This window comes from Pseudophryne corroboree, chromosome 1, assembly GCF_028390025.1.
Source record: "Pseudophryne corroboree isolate aPseCor3 chromosome 1, aPseCor3.hap2, whole genome shotgun sequence".
NCBI lineage: Eukaryota > Metazoa > Chordata > Amphibia > Anura > Myobatrachidae > Pseudophryne > Pseudophryne corroboree.
In genome coordinates this window covers 52,519,224-52,540,567 of record NC_086444.1, presented here as the reverse complement: position 1 = coordinate 52,540,567, position 21,344 = coordinate 52,519,224, and the positions used below count along the sequence as shown (strand labels likewise).

At 45.7% G+C, this 21,344-nt stretch overlaps 1 protein-coding gene across 1 annotated transcript in view; it reads right to left on the bottom strand.

The window, feature by feature from the left end:
- Window positions 1–671: 671 nt before the first annotated feature.
- LOC135055279 (phospholipid-transporting ATPase IC-like) overlaps window positions 672–21,344 on the bottom strand; it is a 65,327-nt gene continuing 44,654 nt past the window's right edge. The window contains exons 19-27 of the mRNA XM_063959170.1: window positions 19,515–19,590; window positions 12,344–12,464; window positions 11,529–11,817; window positions 9,510–9,733; window positions 8,247–8,330; window positions 7,408–7,653; window positions 5,301–5,439; window positions 2,815–2,945; window positions 672–1,805 (exon numbers count right to left, since the gene is read on the bottom strand). Of these exons, the coding sequence (XP_063815240.1) occupies window positions 1,575–1,805; window positions 2,815–2,945; window positions 5,301–5,439; window positions 7,408–7,653; window positions 8,247–8,330; window positions 9,510–9,733; window positions 11,529–11,817; window positions 12,344–12,464; window positions 19,515–19,590 (1,541 nt within the window). The 3' untranslated portion in view covers window positions 672–1,574. The remainder of the gene's footprint in view (window positions 1,806–2,814; window positions 2,946–5,300; window positions 5,440–7,407; window positions 7,654–8,246; window positions 8,331–9,509; window positions 9,734–11,528; window positions 11,818–12,343; window positions 12,465–19,514; window positions 19,591–21,344) is intronic.

Below are 21,344 nucleotides of genomic sequence, written 5' to 3'. Positions count from 1 at the left end.
TCTAGAGCAGGGTATGAAATTCCAGAATACAGGGGCTGCTTCTGATTGGCTGATTGCGGATTCACTGCTCCAACTGATATTGCTGTAAACAGTAGCTGAGTCTTTCTCTTTTAGTAATAAGACATTACAGTGTATCTGTGTAAATGAGCTCCTGGACTAAGCCTGCAAGTAGTACCCCAACTGTCCCCTTCCCCATCCTGTGAACAAGGCATCTTAAAACAATTAAAAAACTTTAGCAACATATAGAAGAAAAAAAGTGAATTTATATAAACCAGAAAGTGCAGTCAGTCACAGTCCTGAATGTAGAAGTCACTGGGGTGACACTTGTGGTGCAGCCCTTCTACCCAGAGACAGTATTAGTGCATTGAGGGTAGGGTACATGTAAATCTCATCTCTGTCAGTATTCCTGGTCTTCTGCATGCATCTTGGTGGTGAAAAATCTCGATGGCCATCCAGCAAAATAAGCAGCCTGGCCGGGTATAGCATGGAGCATTGAAGTTGAAGCACGCGGAGCCATCTGTTCACTTGGACGGATTTAGCATGGTACATCTGCTGACACAATAGGGAATACCATTATTCTGTCATATTCATTGAACAGTGGCCCCTATACCTCACCAGGTAAAATACAGGATCTCTGGAACAGAGGAGTTTGGGAGGAAAGGGGGGGGGGGGGGGGGGGCGGGAGAGATTTTATGGAGAAACATTTGGAGAGAGGGATGGGGTCTGGGAGTGAATTTGGGACCGATGCGCCGGTTCCAAGTTGCTCAGTGAGTGTCTCTTTACCACAGTGTTCTGTAAACAATTTCTCCAGGAAATCTCCAGGACCATGGCTCTTTGCCCACACTAGAAGAACCAACAAGCCATTGTGCCATTTTCCTTATGATTGGATCTGTGGTGTCCTCCATTGCAGGGACTCTGCTTGGCTTCTCCTACTCTGTCTCTCCTTGGTTCTCCTGCCTCAGCAGTAGGCTGAATACCTGTAATCTTCAGAGGGAACGATGATTTCAGAGGCCCATCGGTGTCATCTTTGCTGGAAGCCCTGGCATATTTCTCAAGGTTGACTGGGAGCCTTAGCATGGACCGGGTGGCTGTGTTATCGCACCGTAGTGTTTTCAGGATAATGGTGGCACAAGCTTTCAGCTCGTGGACCCGCTCGCATGCCCAACCTGGCCTCACCCCGTCACTATGATTTATTCATTTCATTATTATTTGACGCCACATTAATTTATTTCCTACTTGGCTTCTCTCCTTTGTAATCAGCTCTGTTCATTTGTAATTCATGTTAGTCTGATGGCACATCAGTATTGTTGGCTCAGTGTGTAGCAATAAAGGAACCATGGAAGTAGGAGTCTCAGGAAATGGATATAAAGTTAGGACCTAGATGTGACATCACTCTTCAAAGCAAAATGTACTCACACTTTACCTATTAGGATCATTATGTAACAAAAGGCTTATAGTGAAGTACAGTATAATTAAAGATTGTGGTCACCGGGGACCATGTAAACACAAGCACTTGTCCGGCTGTCTTTCGCCCACTTCTGATAGTCCTTCATAGTCCTTCTTATTCTGTTATATCAGCTGATTGTAGCAACTCCATTACTGCCTGTAACATTTCGGTCTAAACCACCGTTTGTTGTTGCCTTCCTGTTACGTATGCTACGTCCGCTGGAGATGAGGTCGCCGTATCCTCTCTGCTGGGAGAACGCATACGCCGATCGACGGATAGATGCACCGCGCTGGATAGCACCAACCGCTTCATATGCTGGAGGCTCTCTGTGTTTGTATTTTTCTGGATTTTTCAGGACCTTAAGAGAAGCAAAGGTGTCACATAAGCATATATTCAAAAGTCTAATTTGATGACTGTTCACCATTTAGGGCTAGTTAGAGTGTTCAAACAATATAAACTACTGGGTATAATACTGTATGCGAGCCTGGGAATAAAAACATTTTGTGGTGCAGAAAGAAAAATTTAAATTGTACAATCAGCATGCGGAGAATATCTTATTTTCCTTACAAGTAAAAAATGTTATACGTAGGAAATATTTGGACCTACCTCCATTTTATAATGAGCTACAGGACACAAATCCTTATATAATATACATATGTCACTAATAAGTGCATTGAGTATTTACGGTCACTGATTGGCTAATTGTTTTGCATCTAAATCTATAGTTTGTCTTGTGGCCACTGAAACATCTTTGTGGATAATCCCCTGTTGCTGACTCGCCTTGTCTTGCACCTTCCTTGTTCTCTGATTGCCCTGACCAGGGGGTGAAACCACAGCTGCTACAGCAGCCACTGTGGGGCCGCAAGGTTATGCAATGCTGGCCCACCAGTCACCAAGGCCCCCTCCATTTTGTTCTCAAAAGAAACAACTCCCCCAGATCCAATCACGCTCACAATAGACCCCCTCAAGTGGCATCTCTGCTACTGACCTTTCAGTTCTTCAAGAATATACATTGGTACTAATAAGGGGGAAAGGGGGCATTGTGCACTAAGTACCGGGTTTGCCAAAGAGGTGAAGCCATGCACCAAACATGATGTGCCCATGCCGCCTTCACCGACGCACCACCATTAGCGTCTATGAATGGGCCTAGAGTTTCACAATGTGATGTGCGACCCTCCGCCCCCACCCACATACCCACCCACACCATGACCATACCCACTTATTACCAGAGCCTAAGAAGCATCATGGTGGCCCTGGCTGAGTACCCTCCTGCTATCTATTCCATGAACATTGTCCTCTTCAATGGAGAATATAGCAAATAGTGGTGATTCTATAAATATATAAAGAACATCATATATTTAACTTACTTTGTCACTGGCGGACGGGCTGATTATCTTTGCCATAAAATTCAGTGCCAGGTCAGGAAGCAGACATATGCCAGTTGTTAGAATGATGGTTAACCAGACGTTGGGTTGTCTTAAGGCATTTGTAATAGTTCCTGGTTTGGAATGAAGAATGTTGTGTTATTAAGCCCCACTAAAGTCTAATTACAAGTCCTTTATATCCAACTTTAACAAAAAGATAAAATAAGAGGAAAATTATAATTTTGTGCATGGTTTATCATTGAACGCATGTGGACAACGTGCGCCCATATTTTCAGCTTATCCTGTACCACACTTGCCAACTCCTTATTGGGCCTAATTCAGACAGGTAGGTTTTTTTTTCAGTCCTGGATTCGCATAGTCGCCGCCCATATGGGAGTGTATTTTAGCATTGCAAGTTGCGATTGCATGTGCAGCGGAGCTGTACAAACAGATCTTGTGCAGTCTCTGTGCAGCCCAGAATTTACTCAGCTGCTGCGATCACATCAGCCTGTCCGGTCCCGGAATTGACGTCAGACACCCGCCCTGCAAACGCTTGGACACGCCTGCGTTTTTCCAACCACTCCCAGAAAACGGTCAGTTGCCACCCACAAATGCCCTCTTCCTGTCAATCCCCTTGCGAACTCCCGTGCGAATGGATCCTTCACACAAACCCATCGCTGAGCGGCGATCCGCTTTGTACCCATGCGATGCGCCTGCGCATTGCGGTGCATACACATGCGCAGTTTAGACCTGATTGCTCGCTGTACAAAAACGCAACCTTGCTATCAGGTCTGAATTAGGCCCATTGTCGGGGAGACTTCCTGAAAAAGTAGCAATCTCCCTAACTCCCTGATGACTCTATAGCAATACCCCCCATTATGTAGCTGTTATATTCTTTGGGAAAAACAGAAATCAGAGATATACAATGATCCCTATAGCTATATGCATTTTCAAATAAGGGGGCAGATGTATTCACCTGGAGAAGGCATGAAGAAGTGATGAACCAGTGATAAGTGCAAGGTGATAAACACACCAGCCAATCAACTCCTAACTGTTAATTTACATATTGGAGCTGATTGGCTGGTATGTTTATCACCTTGCATTTATCACTGGTTTATCACTTCCTTATGCCTTCTCCAGGTTAACATATCTGCCCCAAGGTTTCTTGTGGCCACTAATATGGAACCACTTGTAAAACACAATACACGAGCAAGCCCTGAAATGTATCAGAGACTTTTCATCAGCAAGTAGATCTTACAAACTGCTTTGGGGCTCATTTACATTCGGATGTAAGTCTCTCAAATGTAGAAGTCCACGTCTGTGCATATATGTGTTACTTTCACATTCTCCCTGAAATGCTCTCTCCACTTATCTCTCTAAGCTTTGACAAATGTCCCCCATTGGGTAACAGTTTACTCTTATCTTATGCCCAGGGCCATAGAGAGCAGTGCTGGGCCCCAGTACTGCATAGGGGCATGGCCTAAATAGGGGGCGTGTCCACACCCCCATGCAGGCACTTTACATTGCTTATGGGAGACGGGTCCTTCCTCCTTGGCCAGCGCCATCTTTCAAGTGATATTCAGGAAGATGGCGCACAGCGCCAGAGTCTTTGCTTTCACTGTGCAGCGCCAACTTCCCGAACTTGTCACTGGGAAGATGGCACTGTGAAGGAGGGACCGGCTACCTGGATCAAGGTAAGTATACTTGGGAGGCGGTGAACCTGGGTCCCTCCAGCAAGTCTGGGCCCATGTAATTAGTCTCTGCACCCCCCATCCACTCGGCACCAGTCCAGTGCTTATGCCCAGGGTTGGACTGGCCCACAGGGAGTAGAGGGGGGAAACCCCCAGTGGGCCCCACTGCCTGGGGGCCCCATCTCCTTCTCTATGGATGAAGTTACAAACTGTGCACTTGAACTATACATATACATATGTTACTGTACCTTATACTGTACTTATACTTGATATATTTATCAAGGGGCCCAAACCATGCACTCTCTACTGGTTAGCCTAGCCTCTGTGGCAGCTGGCCACACCTCCTCTGGAGACTGGCCACACCCCTAAACATGGGCCCCTACAACTGCATTCCCCCGGTGGCCCTTCATACCCCAGTCCGACACAGTCTCTCAGTATAAAATCTTTGTTGCCACAATTTTTTTTAAACAAATATCTTTTATTTTTCTTAATAAATGTCATTTTGCACAGATCCACTTCAGAATGACCAACATCTTGTCCAAACCCCTTCTGTTGTTCTGACTGCACCCTATTCATGAGAGGTGTTGGGTATGGGATCCCGGCCAACAAAATGCCGGCAGCTCGCCACACTGTGGGCTCGGTGGAACACCGCGCTCGCCACAGCTTCTATTCCCACGCTGTGGGTGTCGTGGGAATAGCCTTGTTGCAGCTGTCAGCTGTCTTGGCGGTCAAGATCCCGGCGTTGGTACTCCCACCGTCGGCATATTAACTACATCCCCATGAGAGCATAGTACTTACCTGTCATGGTTAACAAGGACGTAAAGAGGAGATGCATTCCGCTACTTTGTAAGTCGTATGTAAGTGAAAAGTAAATCACAATAGTCCCAAACACTGAGAAGCTGTATAAGAAGGTCCAGTACGACATGTTTATCCCAATCTGCATGGAAAACATACAGGGAGAAATAGAACAGTTAACATGCAATATCACAAATATAAGATAACAGACAGTAATGAGCTATAAAGTCATAGGGGTATATTCAATTGGGGTCGGATCCATTCCGACATGCATTTGTCGGAATGGATCCGACAACCCCTATTCAATCTCATCACAATTCGACTTTTAAAAAGTCGAATTGAGATGAGGGACCCAGAGGAGGAGAGGAGAGGGAGGGGGGGAGCCGCGGGGAGACCAGCGGGGACAGCCGGCGGGCAGACGGAGAAGATCAGCACTACAGTAGCGCTGCAGGAGGATGTCATACAGCCGCCCGACCTCACGGCAGTGTCCACCCGGCTCCAGCAAGCGTGACCTCACTTGCTGGAGCCGGGTGGACGCTGCCGTGAGCGGCGCGGCTGTGAGACATCCTGCTGCAGCGCTGTGCTGTAACGTTGCTCTCCCTCCTGTAAGGTCCCTCATCCTAGTCGGACATTTTTTAATGTCGGACTGAGATGGCCGGAAACGGGGCCAAATCCTGTTGAATTTGGCCCCGTTTCACTCAAAAGTACGTGAATCGGCAGCTATACCGCCAATTCACGTACTATTCGACAAGTTGAATTCCACGACTTGGCGAATAAAAACTGCTGGGACTGAATAGATCGATTCACTATTCGACCTTAAAAAGTAGAAAACTGACGTCTTTTCGACAGACGGCAGTTTTCGACCCTAATTGAATATAGCCCTTAGGGTGGTATCTTATTAGCTGTGGTGAATTGCAGTTACCTCACCCGGGGATATCCAATTAGCCTAGATGCCGGCAGTCCTAGGCAGGTGAAACCAAATCCGTGATAAATTGCTTTCTATTCCCAATCGTGGTAAAAACGTGAACACCCCCCAATCTATTTTTTGGTACTTTCCTGATTGAAATGTAACTATCAGCAGCTAGACATGTAGGTTTCACAAAGGTATCTGTCCCGTTTGTGGTAAGGCAGGTGTGACACAATATCAGACAAATGTATGTCTTGTTTTTAGCAAAATTCCCCATAGTTAACCCAATAAGTTCATATGTTAATTATAGAAGTTTCTAGATATATGACGTATAAGATAAGGTTTTGTTAGCCAATAAGATAGAGCTATGGTGGTCATTCCGAGTTGTTCGCTCACTAGCTGTTTTTAGCAGCCGTGCAAACGCTAAGCCACCGCCCTCTGGGAGTGTATTTTAGCTTAGCTGAAGTGCGAACGAAAGGTTCGCAGAGCGGCTACAAAATTTTTTTGTGCAGTTTCAGAGTAGCTTCAGACCTACTCAGCGCTTGCGATCACTTCAGACTGTTCATTTCCTGTTTTGACGTCACGAACACGCCCTGCGTTCGCCCAGCCATGCCTGCGTTTTTCCTGGCACGCCTGCGTTTTTTCAAACACTCCCTGAAAATGGTCAGTTGACACCCAGAAACGCCCTCTTCCTGTCAATCATTCTGCGGCCAGCAGTGCGACTGAAATGCTTCGCTAGACCTTGTGTGAAACTACATTGTTCGTTGTAATAGTACGGCGCGCTTGCGCATTGCGCCGCATACGCATGCTCAGAAGTGCCTTTTTCTGCCTGATCGCTGCGCAGCAAACGAAAACAGCTAGCGATCAACTCGGAATGACCCCCTATGTGTCAGGAAATTACGTCATTGTATGCAGATTTGAGCTTCTTTATATTGTACTGTTTTTTTCAAATTAAATGCTTCTGCTTCTGCTATATCCTACTTCACTCTCTTTGTTTTTCTGGTCACTGACTGCAGCCGTGAATGAACCTGATGCTGACCGATTGAGTGTGTACTTGAGCTGCGATCAACGAGGTTTGCCCTGTCCTGGGGTTGCCTTTATCAATACTTAATAGACATATTCTACCAAAACATTTATTTGTACAAATCAGGTTTTATGTTCTAATAATCAGTAAAAAAATAAACACCTTTGCAATGTACTTACCTGGAAATTAACGATAATAATGAGTGAAGTAGCAGTTGTGAATGCAAATGTTTGGTAATCGGAATTCACCAACCCATCCTCCGTCGTCATTTGCCAGAAAGCGCCGTATGGGATGAAGAAGATGACGAGCGATGTCAGAGTACCGTATAACAGACTGAAGAAGAATTTCGTGAAGTTGAACAATTGTCCTTTTTGTCCAGGAATGTACAGGCTGGGACACTGCATGCTCAACTTGTCGCTGACGTCCTGTTGTACAAAGAGTAGACACATTGATCGACTGCAGAAATACATCAACAGCCCCATGCCCTAAACAGCCCCATGTGAGTAAATGTTGCCTCGCCTGTTGTTTTATTAATAGATAGCAGGTACAGCCGTACTCACTGTTACATGCACACAGGTGATGGAGTGGAACTTGAAAGGAGCGGGGTGTCAATATAGTTTACAAGCTGGTGAATACTGCAACCAGGGAACAGTGAAGGGATGCTGGAACCCCTTTATATGAGGGCAATTGCAGGTCTCTCATATGAGCTAAGCAGGAGATTTCTGTCTCCCACATTCTTCACAGTCTTATGCTGACTCAAGATGGCTCCAGCACATGCTCAATAGTGATCTCAGTGGGCATCTTGGGATAGTGCATGAAGCCTCCCTGGAGAACAGGAAGACTGGAGTTTGTGCAGTAGCGCACTCCTCTTTCAACAGTTTTTATGTAAATTGCTAGTCAACGGGAAATTATTCCACTTGGAATATCTACAATATCATTCTATATTCTTAAAAAATGCTATACTCAACATTTGAAAAATTCAGTTACAATCTGCATTGTAAAGTGTATGACTGTATACCTGATCCGTTAGTCCGACCACGATTACAGGAAGACTGGAGTATAATAGGTTGTAGAGAGTCATGAAAGTCGTGTCATATACCGTCTGGTAATGTAAGATAGGGTTGGAAATAAAAAAAATGGTTTCAAGAAAAATCCAAACAAATTGAAATATATTTAAAAAATAATAATAATCCAAGGTATTTTAAACATCACACGCTGTCTACATATAGTGCATGAGGACATTTTGTGGTCTCAACCAGAATTGCCATGAAAAATGCTGACTCTATACAAAGGGGGTGTGGCCTGTTGGGCATTTGGGGCTTGTCCACCGATTCTGCCCGCCGAAGGTCACATCACATCGGGAGTGGCTAATCCGCTTTCGCATTTCCAGGACCTGGGACTTTAAAATCCCCCCTAAGCACCCCTGGACTCAGCTAATATTCATGGGGACCTGTGACATCACTGAAGAATTTCATGACCAATACATGATAAATAATTATGAGATGCCAACTCTTAGTTAATATACTTTCATAACATAACATAATATAGATTTTAGGTTCTAGTAAGATCATCTTGGAGCCAGAATAGGCCTTTGGGAAGTTGTGCATCCATTGATCTCAATAAAAATGGCTGCTAAAGGTTACAGGCCATCAATAGTCACTTAGCCACATTGGCTATGGCTACCTAACTTCAGGGTTTTGTCTAAGAATGCAGTAAAGTTGTGGCCATAGCAGTTCAATGTGATCCGGTTGTGAGAACTTTGTTTTATACAGAGGTGTTCCATAATCTTCCCTCATCTGTTTCACAGGAGCCTCACATCACTACTATTGGGGGACACTGCCATGTCTCACGCAACCTGATTTTTTATAACGTAATGGTACGAACGGACAAGTCACTGCTCCCACAGGATATGCTAATTTTTGTTGGCTCACGGATCATTCCAATGACCTGATAAATAGGGAACACAATGAAACTGAATACAATAAGGTGCAACTAAATTTGCATCTGCTGAAGCTACTGATAAAACAAGAAAGATCCAAGCAGCTCAAATCAATAGTCGTGATAGACTTTATAGCTGAATACACTTGAGAGGAAAACTATTGTAACTTATTAAGGACCACATTAATACGATTTCACAAGACATTTTTCTAATGAAGGCGACACCAGTCCGGCTTTGTTTGGGTAATACATATTTGTATTCATATCAAAACGACATTTAAAACTAATTTTTTACATCATCAATCATCAAAATTGTTTAGTAGGAATCCCTTCTGCAACATACCTGGCCTGAATAGCCGTTGAAGAAGGCATACCAGAAGTGGACTAGCGTGTAGGCAAAGTTCTTGTAGAAGAAGTAACTGAGGAACTTGCACATGCGGATGTACGACCAGCGGCCATGGACCAGAAGCAGCCTTTGGAGGAACCGGAACTGAGCAAAGGAGTAGTCGCTGGACATGACTGCTTGCATTCCTTCCTGTCCACTTATACCGACACCTATATGGGCAGCTGCAAAGTACACAAAGACAAGCCACTGATGAGCAAAGCAACTTGCTGGAACCAAGGTTTGGATCCATCGCCTAAATAAGTTCCTTACTTATCAAGGGACACAAAGTCTAATGTCTAAACGGAGTAATACCTCTCACCAAGGGTGTCTGACCCTTGCAGTGTTGAACTGGGGCATGAAGGGCCCACCAGGGAATGCAGTGTTAAGGACCCAAGCTCAAGGGGTGTTGTCAGCCACCACAGAGGGACTTCACCAAACACTAGGAAAGACATGTAAGGAACAGGGACCCTTCATAAAGGATGGCACAGGGCTGTGGTAGGACTCCAGACCACCCACATTGAGTTTTACTAGGTATACCCTAGGTGTAGTTTCCATAGAATCAAGCCAAGCATTCAAGGGCATGATTCATGTTTACCATTGGTCTGTGTTGTTGTGTATTTGTCTACATCCTGATGACGGTGGTCTACACCGAAACGTTGATGATGTAAGCATTGGATCTTTTCTTCTATTTTTTTAATACAATTCATTATAAAATCCTATGAGTGCCGTCCCTCTGTTTGGAGATTTTATATATATATATATATATATATATATATATCTTTCCAAAGGCGGCACTCCGAAAGGATAAATAAAGTTCAAGGAAACTGCATGACAGTGTTTCCTTGCACTTTATGTATCCGTTCGGAGTGCCGCCTTTGGAAAGATATGTGAGACACGCCATTGGACATGTTCTCTGGAGGGCACCGAGCCAAGTAATCTATGCTGTTCTCGTGGAGTGCCGGATTTTGGTCTATATATATATATATATATATATATATATAGTGCTGGCTTTATTTAAACTTTTCAGGAATATGGTGCTGTAGTTTAGATAACATTGACTGTAATACAGTCCTGGCAGCCACCGGGGCAGATAGGTTTATATAAGTGAAAGGGGATGGAGGGGTATAGCATCCCCGCTGCCGGTAAATCATACTGAACCCGAAGGAGGGATTGGGGAGACATTTACATGTGGATATAAGCACAGTTCATCCGCACCTCTGTTAAACTTAATTGTTCTTTACCCCATTCCCTCAGTTTGTTTTTCTTCTCAGATGGCAGATAATTATTTTGGCATACATGCCACACAGGGAAAGAGCCACCTCTCCACCAATACTGCCCCTATGCTCAGGCCTGTGCCTAATCCTAAACCTTGCCAACACTATGGCACAATTTGCAGCACGTGGCATAACTGCCATATTAGACGTAGACAATTTTGTAAACAATTTTTAAAACATGAACGTAGTCAGCTACCAGCTCCCATATTTAGGTTGGTGTATACCGATCCCGCTGTTCAGTATTTATGCTGTGGGTTCATATATGTTAAATATGCATATTTCAAATTCAACAGCTCTTTATCAGGACTTTGTCCAACTTGGACTAGGCCCTTGTGATACAGCTCCATCCTCCGAGTTCCAGATCTCCTCTCTGTTCTGAGCATTTGCCCAGACGACGACCCATATCTGTTCTCAGAAGACCATGTTCAGGAAACTGACCTGACATTGCCTGGCTTCTGTCCCCTTCTCCCCAAGCCCCATATCTCTGGTAGAGCCGTTACCAATTTTGCTAGTTGGAGGAAGAGGAGCTGTTTTGGTGAACATAATCTTTAAGATACACATGCATGCTTAAGTCAGAGGGTTGGCGGAACAGTTTGATTGCGGAATGTTTCCTGACTTTGTTGGTTGCCCATTCCATGCAAGGACTAATCTATATGTTGAAATTAAAATGAACATTTTGCAGGTAACCCAGTAACTCTCTTACTCTTTATCATGCTGACATCATTGGCCCCATCTCCGATGGACAAGGTGATGGCCTTCTTGTATTTCTTCACCAAGTCTACGACCATAGCCTTTTGTTTCGGAGTCACTCTACAGCAGATGACGGAACTGCACTCGCACGCCAGGTCTACGAAACTCCTCTGCCGCTGCTCTTTCAAGACATTGATTTTGCTTTTCTCCTGCACGTCCTTCTTCCTCTGTTCTGCAGTCTTGGGAAATTTCAGCTTCAGACGTCTTCTTTTCTTCTTTTTCTTTTCCAGCAAGATTTCATTCTGTGATAAGAACTCTCATTGTTTGAAATTTGTATAATGTAGCAGACACAATAGTTGCTGAATAAACAGGAATTATAGTGGACAAATACATTGTATGGGAAAGCGATGCTATTCATATTGCAAGGGTTTAATGGGTGGTCTTCAGGTTGCGGCTGTCGGGATCCCGGCGCACAGTATACCGGCGCTGGAATCCCGACAGCCGGCATACCGACACTTTTTCTCCCTCGTGGCGGTCCACGCCCCCCCTGGAGGGAGAATAAATAGCGCGGCGCGCGTAGCGCGCCACCATGCCCGCAGCGTGGCGAGCACAGCGAGCCTGCAAGGGCTCCTTTGCGCTCACCACGCTGTTGGTATGCCGGCGGTCGGGCTTCCGACGCCGGTATGCTGGTCGCCGGCATACCATACTACACCCAGTTTAATAGTAGGCTAAAACGGGCACCTGTGTTCATTCGACTGAAGAAGTACATTCCCCCTATATTGTGCACCTTTCACTTTATTTACACTTATTCGCACCGCGTTTACTCACCAGCCATGAACCTGTAATGATCAGAGTACGGTTTTTATTGGACTGAGAGTTCCGTTCATTGTTCAGTTGCTCGTGGTTCCCTTCTCCCGCCTGTAGATCTATTCTTCTCTGTATTAAGGTGCTGTAAGAAGCAACACAGATCAGACACGTTTGGCTTAGCGGCGAAAGTGTTAGTATGGGGTCTATTTACTAAGCCTTGTAGAAAGAGAAAGTGGAGAGAGATAAAGTACCAGCCAATCAGCTCCTAACTGCAATGTTACAGACAGTGGCCAAGATTTATCAAGCCACGGAAAGTGATAAATTGCATGGTGATAAAGTACCAACCAAACAGCTCCAACTGTCATGTTATTTATATTTCTCTGACGTCCTAGTGGATGCTGGGAACTCCGTAAGGACCATGGGGAATAGCGGCTCCGCAGGAGACTGGGCACAAAAGTAAAAGCTTTCTGACTAGCTGGTGTGCACTGGCTGCTCCCCCTATGACCCTCCTCCAAGCCTCAGTTAGATTTTTGTGCCCGAACGAGAAGGGTGCATGCTAGGTGGCTCTCCTGAGCTGCTTAGAGTAAAAGTTTAAATAGGTTTTTTATTTTCAGTGAGTCCTGCTGGCAACAGGCTCACTGCATCGTGGGACTAAGGGGAGAAGAAGCGAACTCACCTGCGTGCAGAGTGGATTGGGCTTCTTGGCTACTGGACATTAGCTCCAGAGGGACGATCACAGGTTCAGCCTGGATGGGTCCCGGAGCCGCGCCGCCGGCCCCCTTACAGAGCCAGAAGAGCGAAGAGGTCCGGAGAAATCGGCGGCAGAAGACGTTCCTGTCTTCAAATAAGGTAGCGCACAGCACTGCAGCTGTGCGCCATTGCTCTCAGCACACTTCACACTCCGGTCACTGAGGGTGCAGGGCGCTGGGGGGGAGCGCCCTGAGACGCAATAAAACACTGTAAAAACCTTATATGGCTAAAGAAATGCATCACATATAGCTCCTGGGCTATATGGATGCATTTAACCCCTGCCAGTTTTCCTGAAAAAAGCGGGAGAAAAGGCCGCCGTGAAGGGGGCGGAGCCTTTCTCCTCAGCACACAAGCGCCATTTTCTTTCACAGCTCCGCTGGAAGGACGGCTCCCTGACTCTCCCCTGCAGTCCTGCTACAAGAATCAGGGTAAAACAAGAGAGGGGGGGGGCACTATTGGCAGCTAATATAAAACAGCAGCTATAAAGGGAGAAACACTTATATAAGGTTATCCCTGTATATATATATATATATAGCGCTCTGGTGTGTGCTGGCAAACTCTCCCTCTGTCTCCCCAAAGGGCTCGTGGGGTCCTGTCCTCTATCAGAGCATTCCCTGTGTGTGTGCTGGGTGTCGGTACGATTGTGTCGACATGTATGAGGAGGAAAATGATGTGGAAGCAGAGCAATTGCCTGTGTTAGTGATGTCACCCCCTAGGGAGTCGACACCTGACTGGATGGTCGTATTTAAAGAATTACGTGACAATGTCAGCACTTTGCAAAAAACTGTTGACGACATGAGACAGCCGGCAAATCAATTAGTGCCTGTTCAGGCGTCTCAGACACCGTCAGGGGCGCTAAAACGCCCGTTACCTCAGATGGTCGACACAGACCCAGACACGGATACTGAATCCAGTGTCGACGGTGAGGAGACAAACGTAATGTCCAGTAGGGCCACACGTTACATGATCACGGCAAGGAAGGAGGCATTGAACATTTCTGACACTACAAGTACCACAAAAAAGGGTATTGTGTGGGGTGTGAAAAAACTACCAGTAGTTTTTCCTGAATCAGATGAATTAAATGAGGTGTGTGATAAAGCGTGGGTTTCCCCCGATAAAAAACTGCTGATTTCTAATAAATTATTGGCACTATACCCTTTCCCGCCAGAGGTTAGGGCACGTTGGGAAACACCCCCTAGGGTAGATAAGGCGCTCACACGCTTATCAAAACAAGTGGCGTTACCGTCTCCTGATACGGCCGCCCTCAAGGAACCAGCTGATAGAAGGCTGGAAAATATCCTAAAAGGTATATACACACATACTGGTGTTATACTGCGACCAGCAATCGCCTCAGCCTGGATGTGCAGCGCTCTAGTGGCTTGGTCGGATTCCCTGACTGAAAATATTGATACCCTGGATAGGGACAGTATATTATTAACTATAGAGCATTTAAAAGATGCATTACTATATATGCGAGATGCACAGAGGGATATTTGCACCCTGGCATCTAGAGTGAGTGCGATGTCCATTTCTGCCAGGAGAGCGTTATGGACGCGACAGTGGTCAGGTGATGCGGATTCCAAACGACATATGGAAGTATTGCCGTATAAAGGGGAGGAGTTATTTGGGGTCGGTCTATCGGACCTGGTGGCCACGGCAACGGCTGGAAAATCCACCTTTTTACCCCAGGTCACCTCTCAGCAGAAAAAGACACCGTCTTTTCAAACTCAGTCCTTTCGTCCCCATGAGGGCAAGCGGGCAAAAGGCCACTCATTTCTGCCCCGGGGCAGAGGAAGGGGAAAAAGACTGCACCAGGCAGCCTCTTCCCAGGAGCAGAAGCCCTCCCCCGCTTCTGCCAAGTCTTCAGCATGACGCTGGGGCTCTACAAGCGGACTCAGGCACGGTGGGGGCCCGTCTCAAGAATTTCAGCGCGCAGTGGGCTCACTCGCAAGTGGACCCCTGGATCCTGCAGGTAGTATCACAGGGGTACAAATTGGAATTTGAGACGTCTCCCCCTCGCCGGTTCCTGAAGTCTGCTCTACCAACGTCTCCCTCCGACAGGGAGGCAGTATTGGAAGCTATTCACAAGCTGTATTCCCAGCAGGTGATAATCAAGGTACCCCTCCTACAACAGGGAAAGGGGTATTATTCCACGCTGTTTGTGGTACCGAAGCCGGACGGCTCGGTGAGACCAATTTTAAATCTAAAATCCTTGAACACTTACATAAAAAGGTTCAAATTCAAGATGGAGTCACTCAGAGCAGTGATAGCGAACCTGGAAGAAGGGGACTATATGGTATCTCTAGACATCAAAGATGCTTATCTCCATGTCCCAATCTACCCTTCTCACCAAGGGTACCTCAGGTTTGTGGTACAAAACTGTCATTATCAGTTTCAGACGCTGCCGTTTGGATTGTCCACGGCACCACGGGTCTTTACCAAGGTAATGGCCGAAATGATGATTCTTCTTCGAAGAAAAGGCGTCTTAATTATCCCTTACTTGGACGATCTCCTGATAAGGGCAAGGTCCAGGGAACAGTTAGAGGTTGGAGTAGCACTATCTCAGGTAGTGCTACGTCAGCACGGGTGGATTCTAAATATCCCAAAATCACAGCTGATTCCAACAACACGTCTACTGTTCCTAGGGATGATTCTGGACACAGTCCAGAAAAAGGTGTTTCTCCCGGAGGAGAAGGCCAGGGAGTTATCCGAGCTAGTCAGGAACCTCCTAAAACCAGGACAAGTGTCAGTGCATCAATGCACGAGAGTCCTGGGAAAAATGGTGGCTTCTTACGAAGCGATTCCATTCGGAAGATTCCATGCAAGAACTTTTCAGTGGGATCTGCTGGACAAATGGTCCGGATCGCATCTTCAGATGCATCAGCGGATAACCCTATCTCCAAGGACAAGGGTGTCTCTCCTGTGGTGGTTACAGAGTGCTCATCTTCTAGAGGGCCGCAGATTCGGCATTCAGGATTGGATGCTGGTGACCACGGATGCCAGCCTGAGAGGCTGGGGAACAGTCACACAGGGAAGAAATTTCCAGGGCTTGTGGTCAAGCATGGAAACGTCTCTTCACATAAATATCCTAGAACTAAGGGCCATTTACAATGCCCTAAGTCAAGCAAGGCCTCTGCTTCAGGGTCAACCGGTATTGATCACGGCTGTCGCCCACGTAAACAGACAGGGCGGCACAAGAAGCAGGAGGGCAATGGCAGAAGCTGCAAGGATTCTCCGCTGGGCGGAAAATCATGTGATAGCACTGTCAGCAGTGTTCATTCCGGGAGTGGACAACTGGGAAGCAGACTTCCTCAGCAGACACGACCTCCACCCGGGGGAGTGGGGACTTCATCCAGAAGTCTTCCAAGTGATTATAAACCGTTGGGAAAAACCAAAGGTGGACATGATGGCGTCCCGTCTCAACAAGAAACTGGACAGATATTGCGCCAGGTCAAGGGACCCTCAGGCAATAGCGGTGGACGCTCTGGTAACACCGTGGGTGTACCAGTCGGTGTATGTGTTCCCTCCTCTGCCTCTCATACCAAAAGTACTGAGAATCATAAGAAGGAGAGGAGTACGAACTATACTCGTGGCTCCAGATTGGCCAAGAAGAACTTGGTACCCGGAGCTGCAAGAGATGCTCACGGAGGACCCGTGGCCTCTACCTCTAAGAAAGGACCTGCTCCAGCAGGGACCTTGTCTGTTCCAAGACTTACCGCGGCTGCGTTTGACGGCATGGCGGTTGAACGCCGGATCCTGAAGGAAAAAGGCATTCCAGATGAAGTCATCCCTACCCTGATCAAGGCCAGGAAGGATGTAACCGCAAAACAATATCACCGCATTTGGCGAAAATATGTTGCGTGGTGTGAGGCCAAGAAGGCCCCTACAGAGGAATTTCAACTGGGTCGTTTCCTACATTTCCTGCAAACAGGACTGTCTATGGGCCTAAAATTAGGATCCATTAAGGTTCAAATTTCGGCCCTGTCGATCTTCTTCCAGAAGAACTGGCTTCAGTACCTGAAGTTCAGACGTTTGTCAAGGGGGTACTGCATATACAGCCTCCTTTTGTGCCTCCAGTGGCACCTTGGGATCTCAATGTGGTTTTAGGGTTCCTAAAATCACATTGGTTTGAACCACTCACCACTGTGGAATTAAGATATCTCACATGGAAGGTGGTCATGCTATTAGCCCTGGCATCAGCCAGGCGTGTCTCAGAATTGGCGGCTTTATCATATAAAAGCCCTTACCTAATTTTTCATTCAGACAGGGCAGAATTGAGGACTCGTCCTCAATTTCTCCCTAAGGTGGTTTCAGCGTTTCACATGAACCAGCCTATTGTGGTACCTGCGGCTACTAGGGACTTGGAGGACTCCAAGTTGCTGGACGTAGTCAGGGCCCTGAAAATATATGTTTCCAGGACGGCTGGAGTCAGAAAATCTGACTCGCTGTTTATCCTGTATGCACCCAACAAGCTGGGTGCTCCTGCTTCTAAGCAGACGATTGCTCGTTGGATTTGTAGTACAATTCAGCTTGCACATTCTGTGGCAGGCCTGCCACAGCCAAAATCTGTTAAAGCCCATTCCACAAGGAAGGTGGGCTCATCTTGGGCGGCTGCCCGAGGGGTCTCGGCTTTACAACTTTGCCGAGCAGCTACTTGGTCAGGAGCAAACACGTTTGCTAAATTCTACAAATTTGATACCCTGGCTGAGGAGGACCTGGAGTTCTCTCATTCGGTGCTGCAGAGTCATCCGCACTCTCCCGCCCGTTTGGGAGCTTTGGTATAATCCCCATGGTCCTTACGGAGTTCCCAGCATCCACTAGGACGTCAGAGAAAATAAGAATTTACTTACCGATAATTCTATTTCTCGTAGTCCGCAGTGGATGCTGGGCGCCCATCCCAAGTGCGGATTGTCTGCAATACTTGTATATAGTTATTGTTACAAAAAAATCGGGTTGTTTTATGTTGTGAGCCATCTTTTCAGAGGCTCCTACGTTTATCATACTGTTAACTGGGTTTCATATCACAGGTTGTACAGTGTGATTGGTGTGGCTGGTATGAGTCTTACCCGGGATTCAAAATCCTTCCTTATTATGTACGCTCGTCCGGGCACAGTATCCTAACTGAGGCTTGGAGGAGGGTCATAGGGGGAGGAGCCAGTGCACACCAGCTAGTCAGAAAGCTTTTACTTTTGTGCCCAGTCTCCTGCGGAGCCGCTATTCCCCATGGTCCTTACGGAGTTCCCAGCATCCACTACGGACTACGAGAAATAGAATTATCGGTAAGTAAATTCTTATTATTTATTTATTTTTTACATGCTGTGTTTGAAAAATGACAGTTAGGAGCTGGTTGGTTGGTTGTTTATCTCCGTCTACTTTATCTCCATCCAAGGATTAGTAAATAGACTCCTATGTCTTGATTTATTTACTTGCAGTTGTAAATGTTTCTCACAGAGAGAATATGGGTGGTCATTCCAAGTTGTTCGCTCGTTGCCGATTTTCGCTATCCTGCGATTTGTTGCTAAATGCGCATGGTACGCAGCGCGCATGCGCTTAGTTATTTAACTAAAAACTTAGCAGTTTTGCTGGTGTTCGTGCGGCGCTTTTCAGTCACACTGCTGATCGGTGAATGATTGACAGAAAGGGGCGTTTCTGGGTGGTAACTGAGCATTTTCCGGGAGTGTGCTAAAAAACGCAGGCGTGTCAGGGAAAAACGCGGGAGTGGCTGGTGAAACGGGGGAGTGGCTGGCCGAACGCAGGGCGTGTTTGTGACGTCAAACTAGGAACTAAACGGACCGAGCTGATCGCAATCTAGGAGTAGGTCTGGAGCTACTCAGAAACTGAAAGAAAATATTTACTAGCAATTCTGCTAATCTTTCGTTCACAATTCTGCTAAGCTAAGATACACTCCCAGAGGACGGCGGCCTAGCGTTTGCAATGCTGCTAAAAGCAGCTAGCGAGCGATCAACTTGGAATGAGGGCCATTATACAGAATATTGAGAAAAACAATTTGGAAATTGCCTGGAATACTATTGGTATAATTCTAGGAACGTTTATATTATTATAGAAGATAATATTAATAAGTATGCATAAATGTGCAGGTATTGCCAAATCTCTTCATAAGTTTCAGGCACTTCAACTACCTGAAATTGACTGCGGGGATAATATGGTGGCACAGTGGTAAGCACTGTTGTTTCACAGCACTGGGGTTATAAGTTTGATACAGACCAGGGCCCTATATGAGTGGAGTTTGGATGTTCTCACACATTAGGGGTCCTTGAGGACCGGTTTTGGCACCCCTGACATAGTATATAGCAAATGCTCTTATTCAATATTGGTGGTAAAACGCATTGCAGTACCCTGTATAGATTCTGTGGAGCCAGGGCAGGCCAATTATCTACTACAATCTAGAATTATATATTCACAGAACATATTAAGTACTTACTTGACTTCTTCTCCGTAAGTGATAATAGATTCATTTGTTAAGAGCTTACAAGCAAATCCGATATTTTCAGCCGTTTCTGAAATGAACAACAGTATTTTCATTACTTGTTATCAGACATTAGCCAGGAGATATAATGTTTAACTTCAAATGAAACTGATTCCAGTAATCCAGTATAACATGAGCATGTATCACTTTCACTGCATAAATAACGCTTGTTCTGTGGATTAGTAATATACAGTTAGGGCGGTATCCTATATCCCATGATGAAGCAAAAAATGGGAGAGTTTTGCATTTTTCCTGATGCTTCACTGATATTTTTTTAACGGGGTATCCAATTAGATCTCCCGTAAAACAAAAAGTTTTTTGTGTGAAAAACACACGTTCGGGGAAACCGTGGGTACCGTGGGTAATTGAATATCCCCCTAGGTGTTAAAAATAAGATAGATTAATGGGAGACAGTGAGGAACATGAGCGGATTTATGTATGCATAATAGACTAAACTGGATTTTGTATTTGGAACTATAGGTGTCTTTGATATTTATATACGCACAGATCAGTGGTGGCTTTACACAATCTATGCAGATTTAGGTTGTTTACAGGTTGCGTCTCTCATATCCAAAATTCTAAAATACAGAATATTCCGGAATACGGAATATTTTGAGCGAGACTGAGATAGTGACACCTTTCCTTTCTGATGGGGCGGGACCGGTCTCTAAGTCGACAGTAACTAGGTCGACAATGTCTAGGTCGACCAGTATTGGTCGACAGTAACTAGGTAGACAGCGTGTCTAGGTCGACAGGGTCTTTAGGTCGACGTGTTCTAGGTCGACAGGTCAAAAGGTCGACATGAGTTTTTCACAATTTCTTTCTTTTTTTTTAACCTATTCATACTTAATGATCTACGTGGACTACGATTGGAATGGTAATCTGTGCCGAGCGAAGTGAAGGCACCATGCCCGAAGCATGGCGAGCGAAGCGAGCCATGCGAGGGGACGCGGTGCACTAATTGGGGTTCCCGGTCACTCTACGAAGAAAACGACACCAAAATAACATAAAAACTCATGTCGACCTTTTGACCTGTCAACCTAGAACATGACGACCTAAAGACCCTGTCGACCTAGATACCCTGTCGACCAAATTACTGTCGTCCAATAGTGGCCGACCTAGACATTGTCGACCTAGTGACTGTCGACCTTAAATACCACACCCGATGGGGCAATCGACACAAACTTTTTTCATGTGCAAAATAATTAAAAAGATTGTATAAAAGGGGGGGTGGGGGGGGAATCATAAGGTTGACCTGAAACAGGTCGGTAGTCACTAGGTCAACTCCATATGGTTGACATGAAGTAGGTTGGCCGGGTCAGTAGATCGACATGAAAAAGGTAGACAATACAAAATGCCAAGAGGTAAAAAGAAGTCGACCCAAGCAAAATGTTGACGTGGAAATGGTCGACGCAAATTGTACAATTTTAATTGTACAATTAGTTTAAAGGATGAAAAAGTAAAACAAAATAAAAAACAGACTTTTGTCAATTGTGTGTGTCAACCGTCGTCATGTTGACCATATGAACCTCTCAACTTTTTGAACCTATTGACCTTCAGCACTGTCGAACTTTTGTACATGTTGGACTAATGCATGTCAACCGTATGGGGACGAGCTATTGACTGATGACGTAATAATTAGAGATGAGCGGATTCGGTTTTACTCGGTTTTACTCGGTTCTCAAAACCGAATCTTATTGGCTATACAAAACACGTGACATCCGTGAGCCAATTAGATGCCGTTTTGAGAACCGAGTAAAACCTAATAATTACTGTCAACTCATC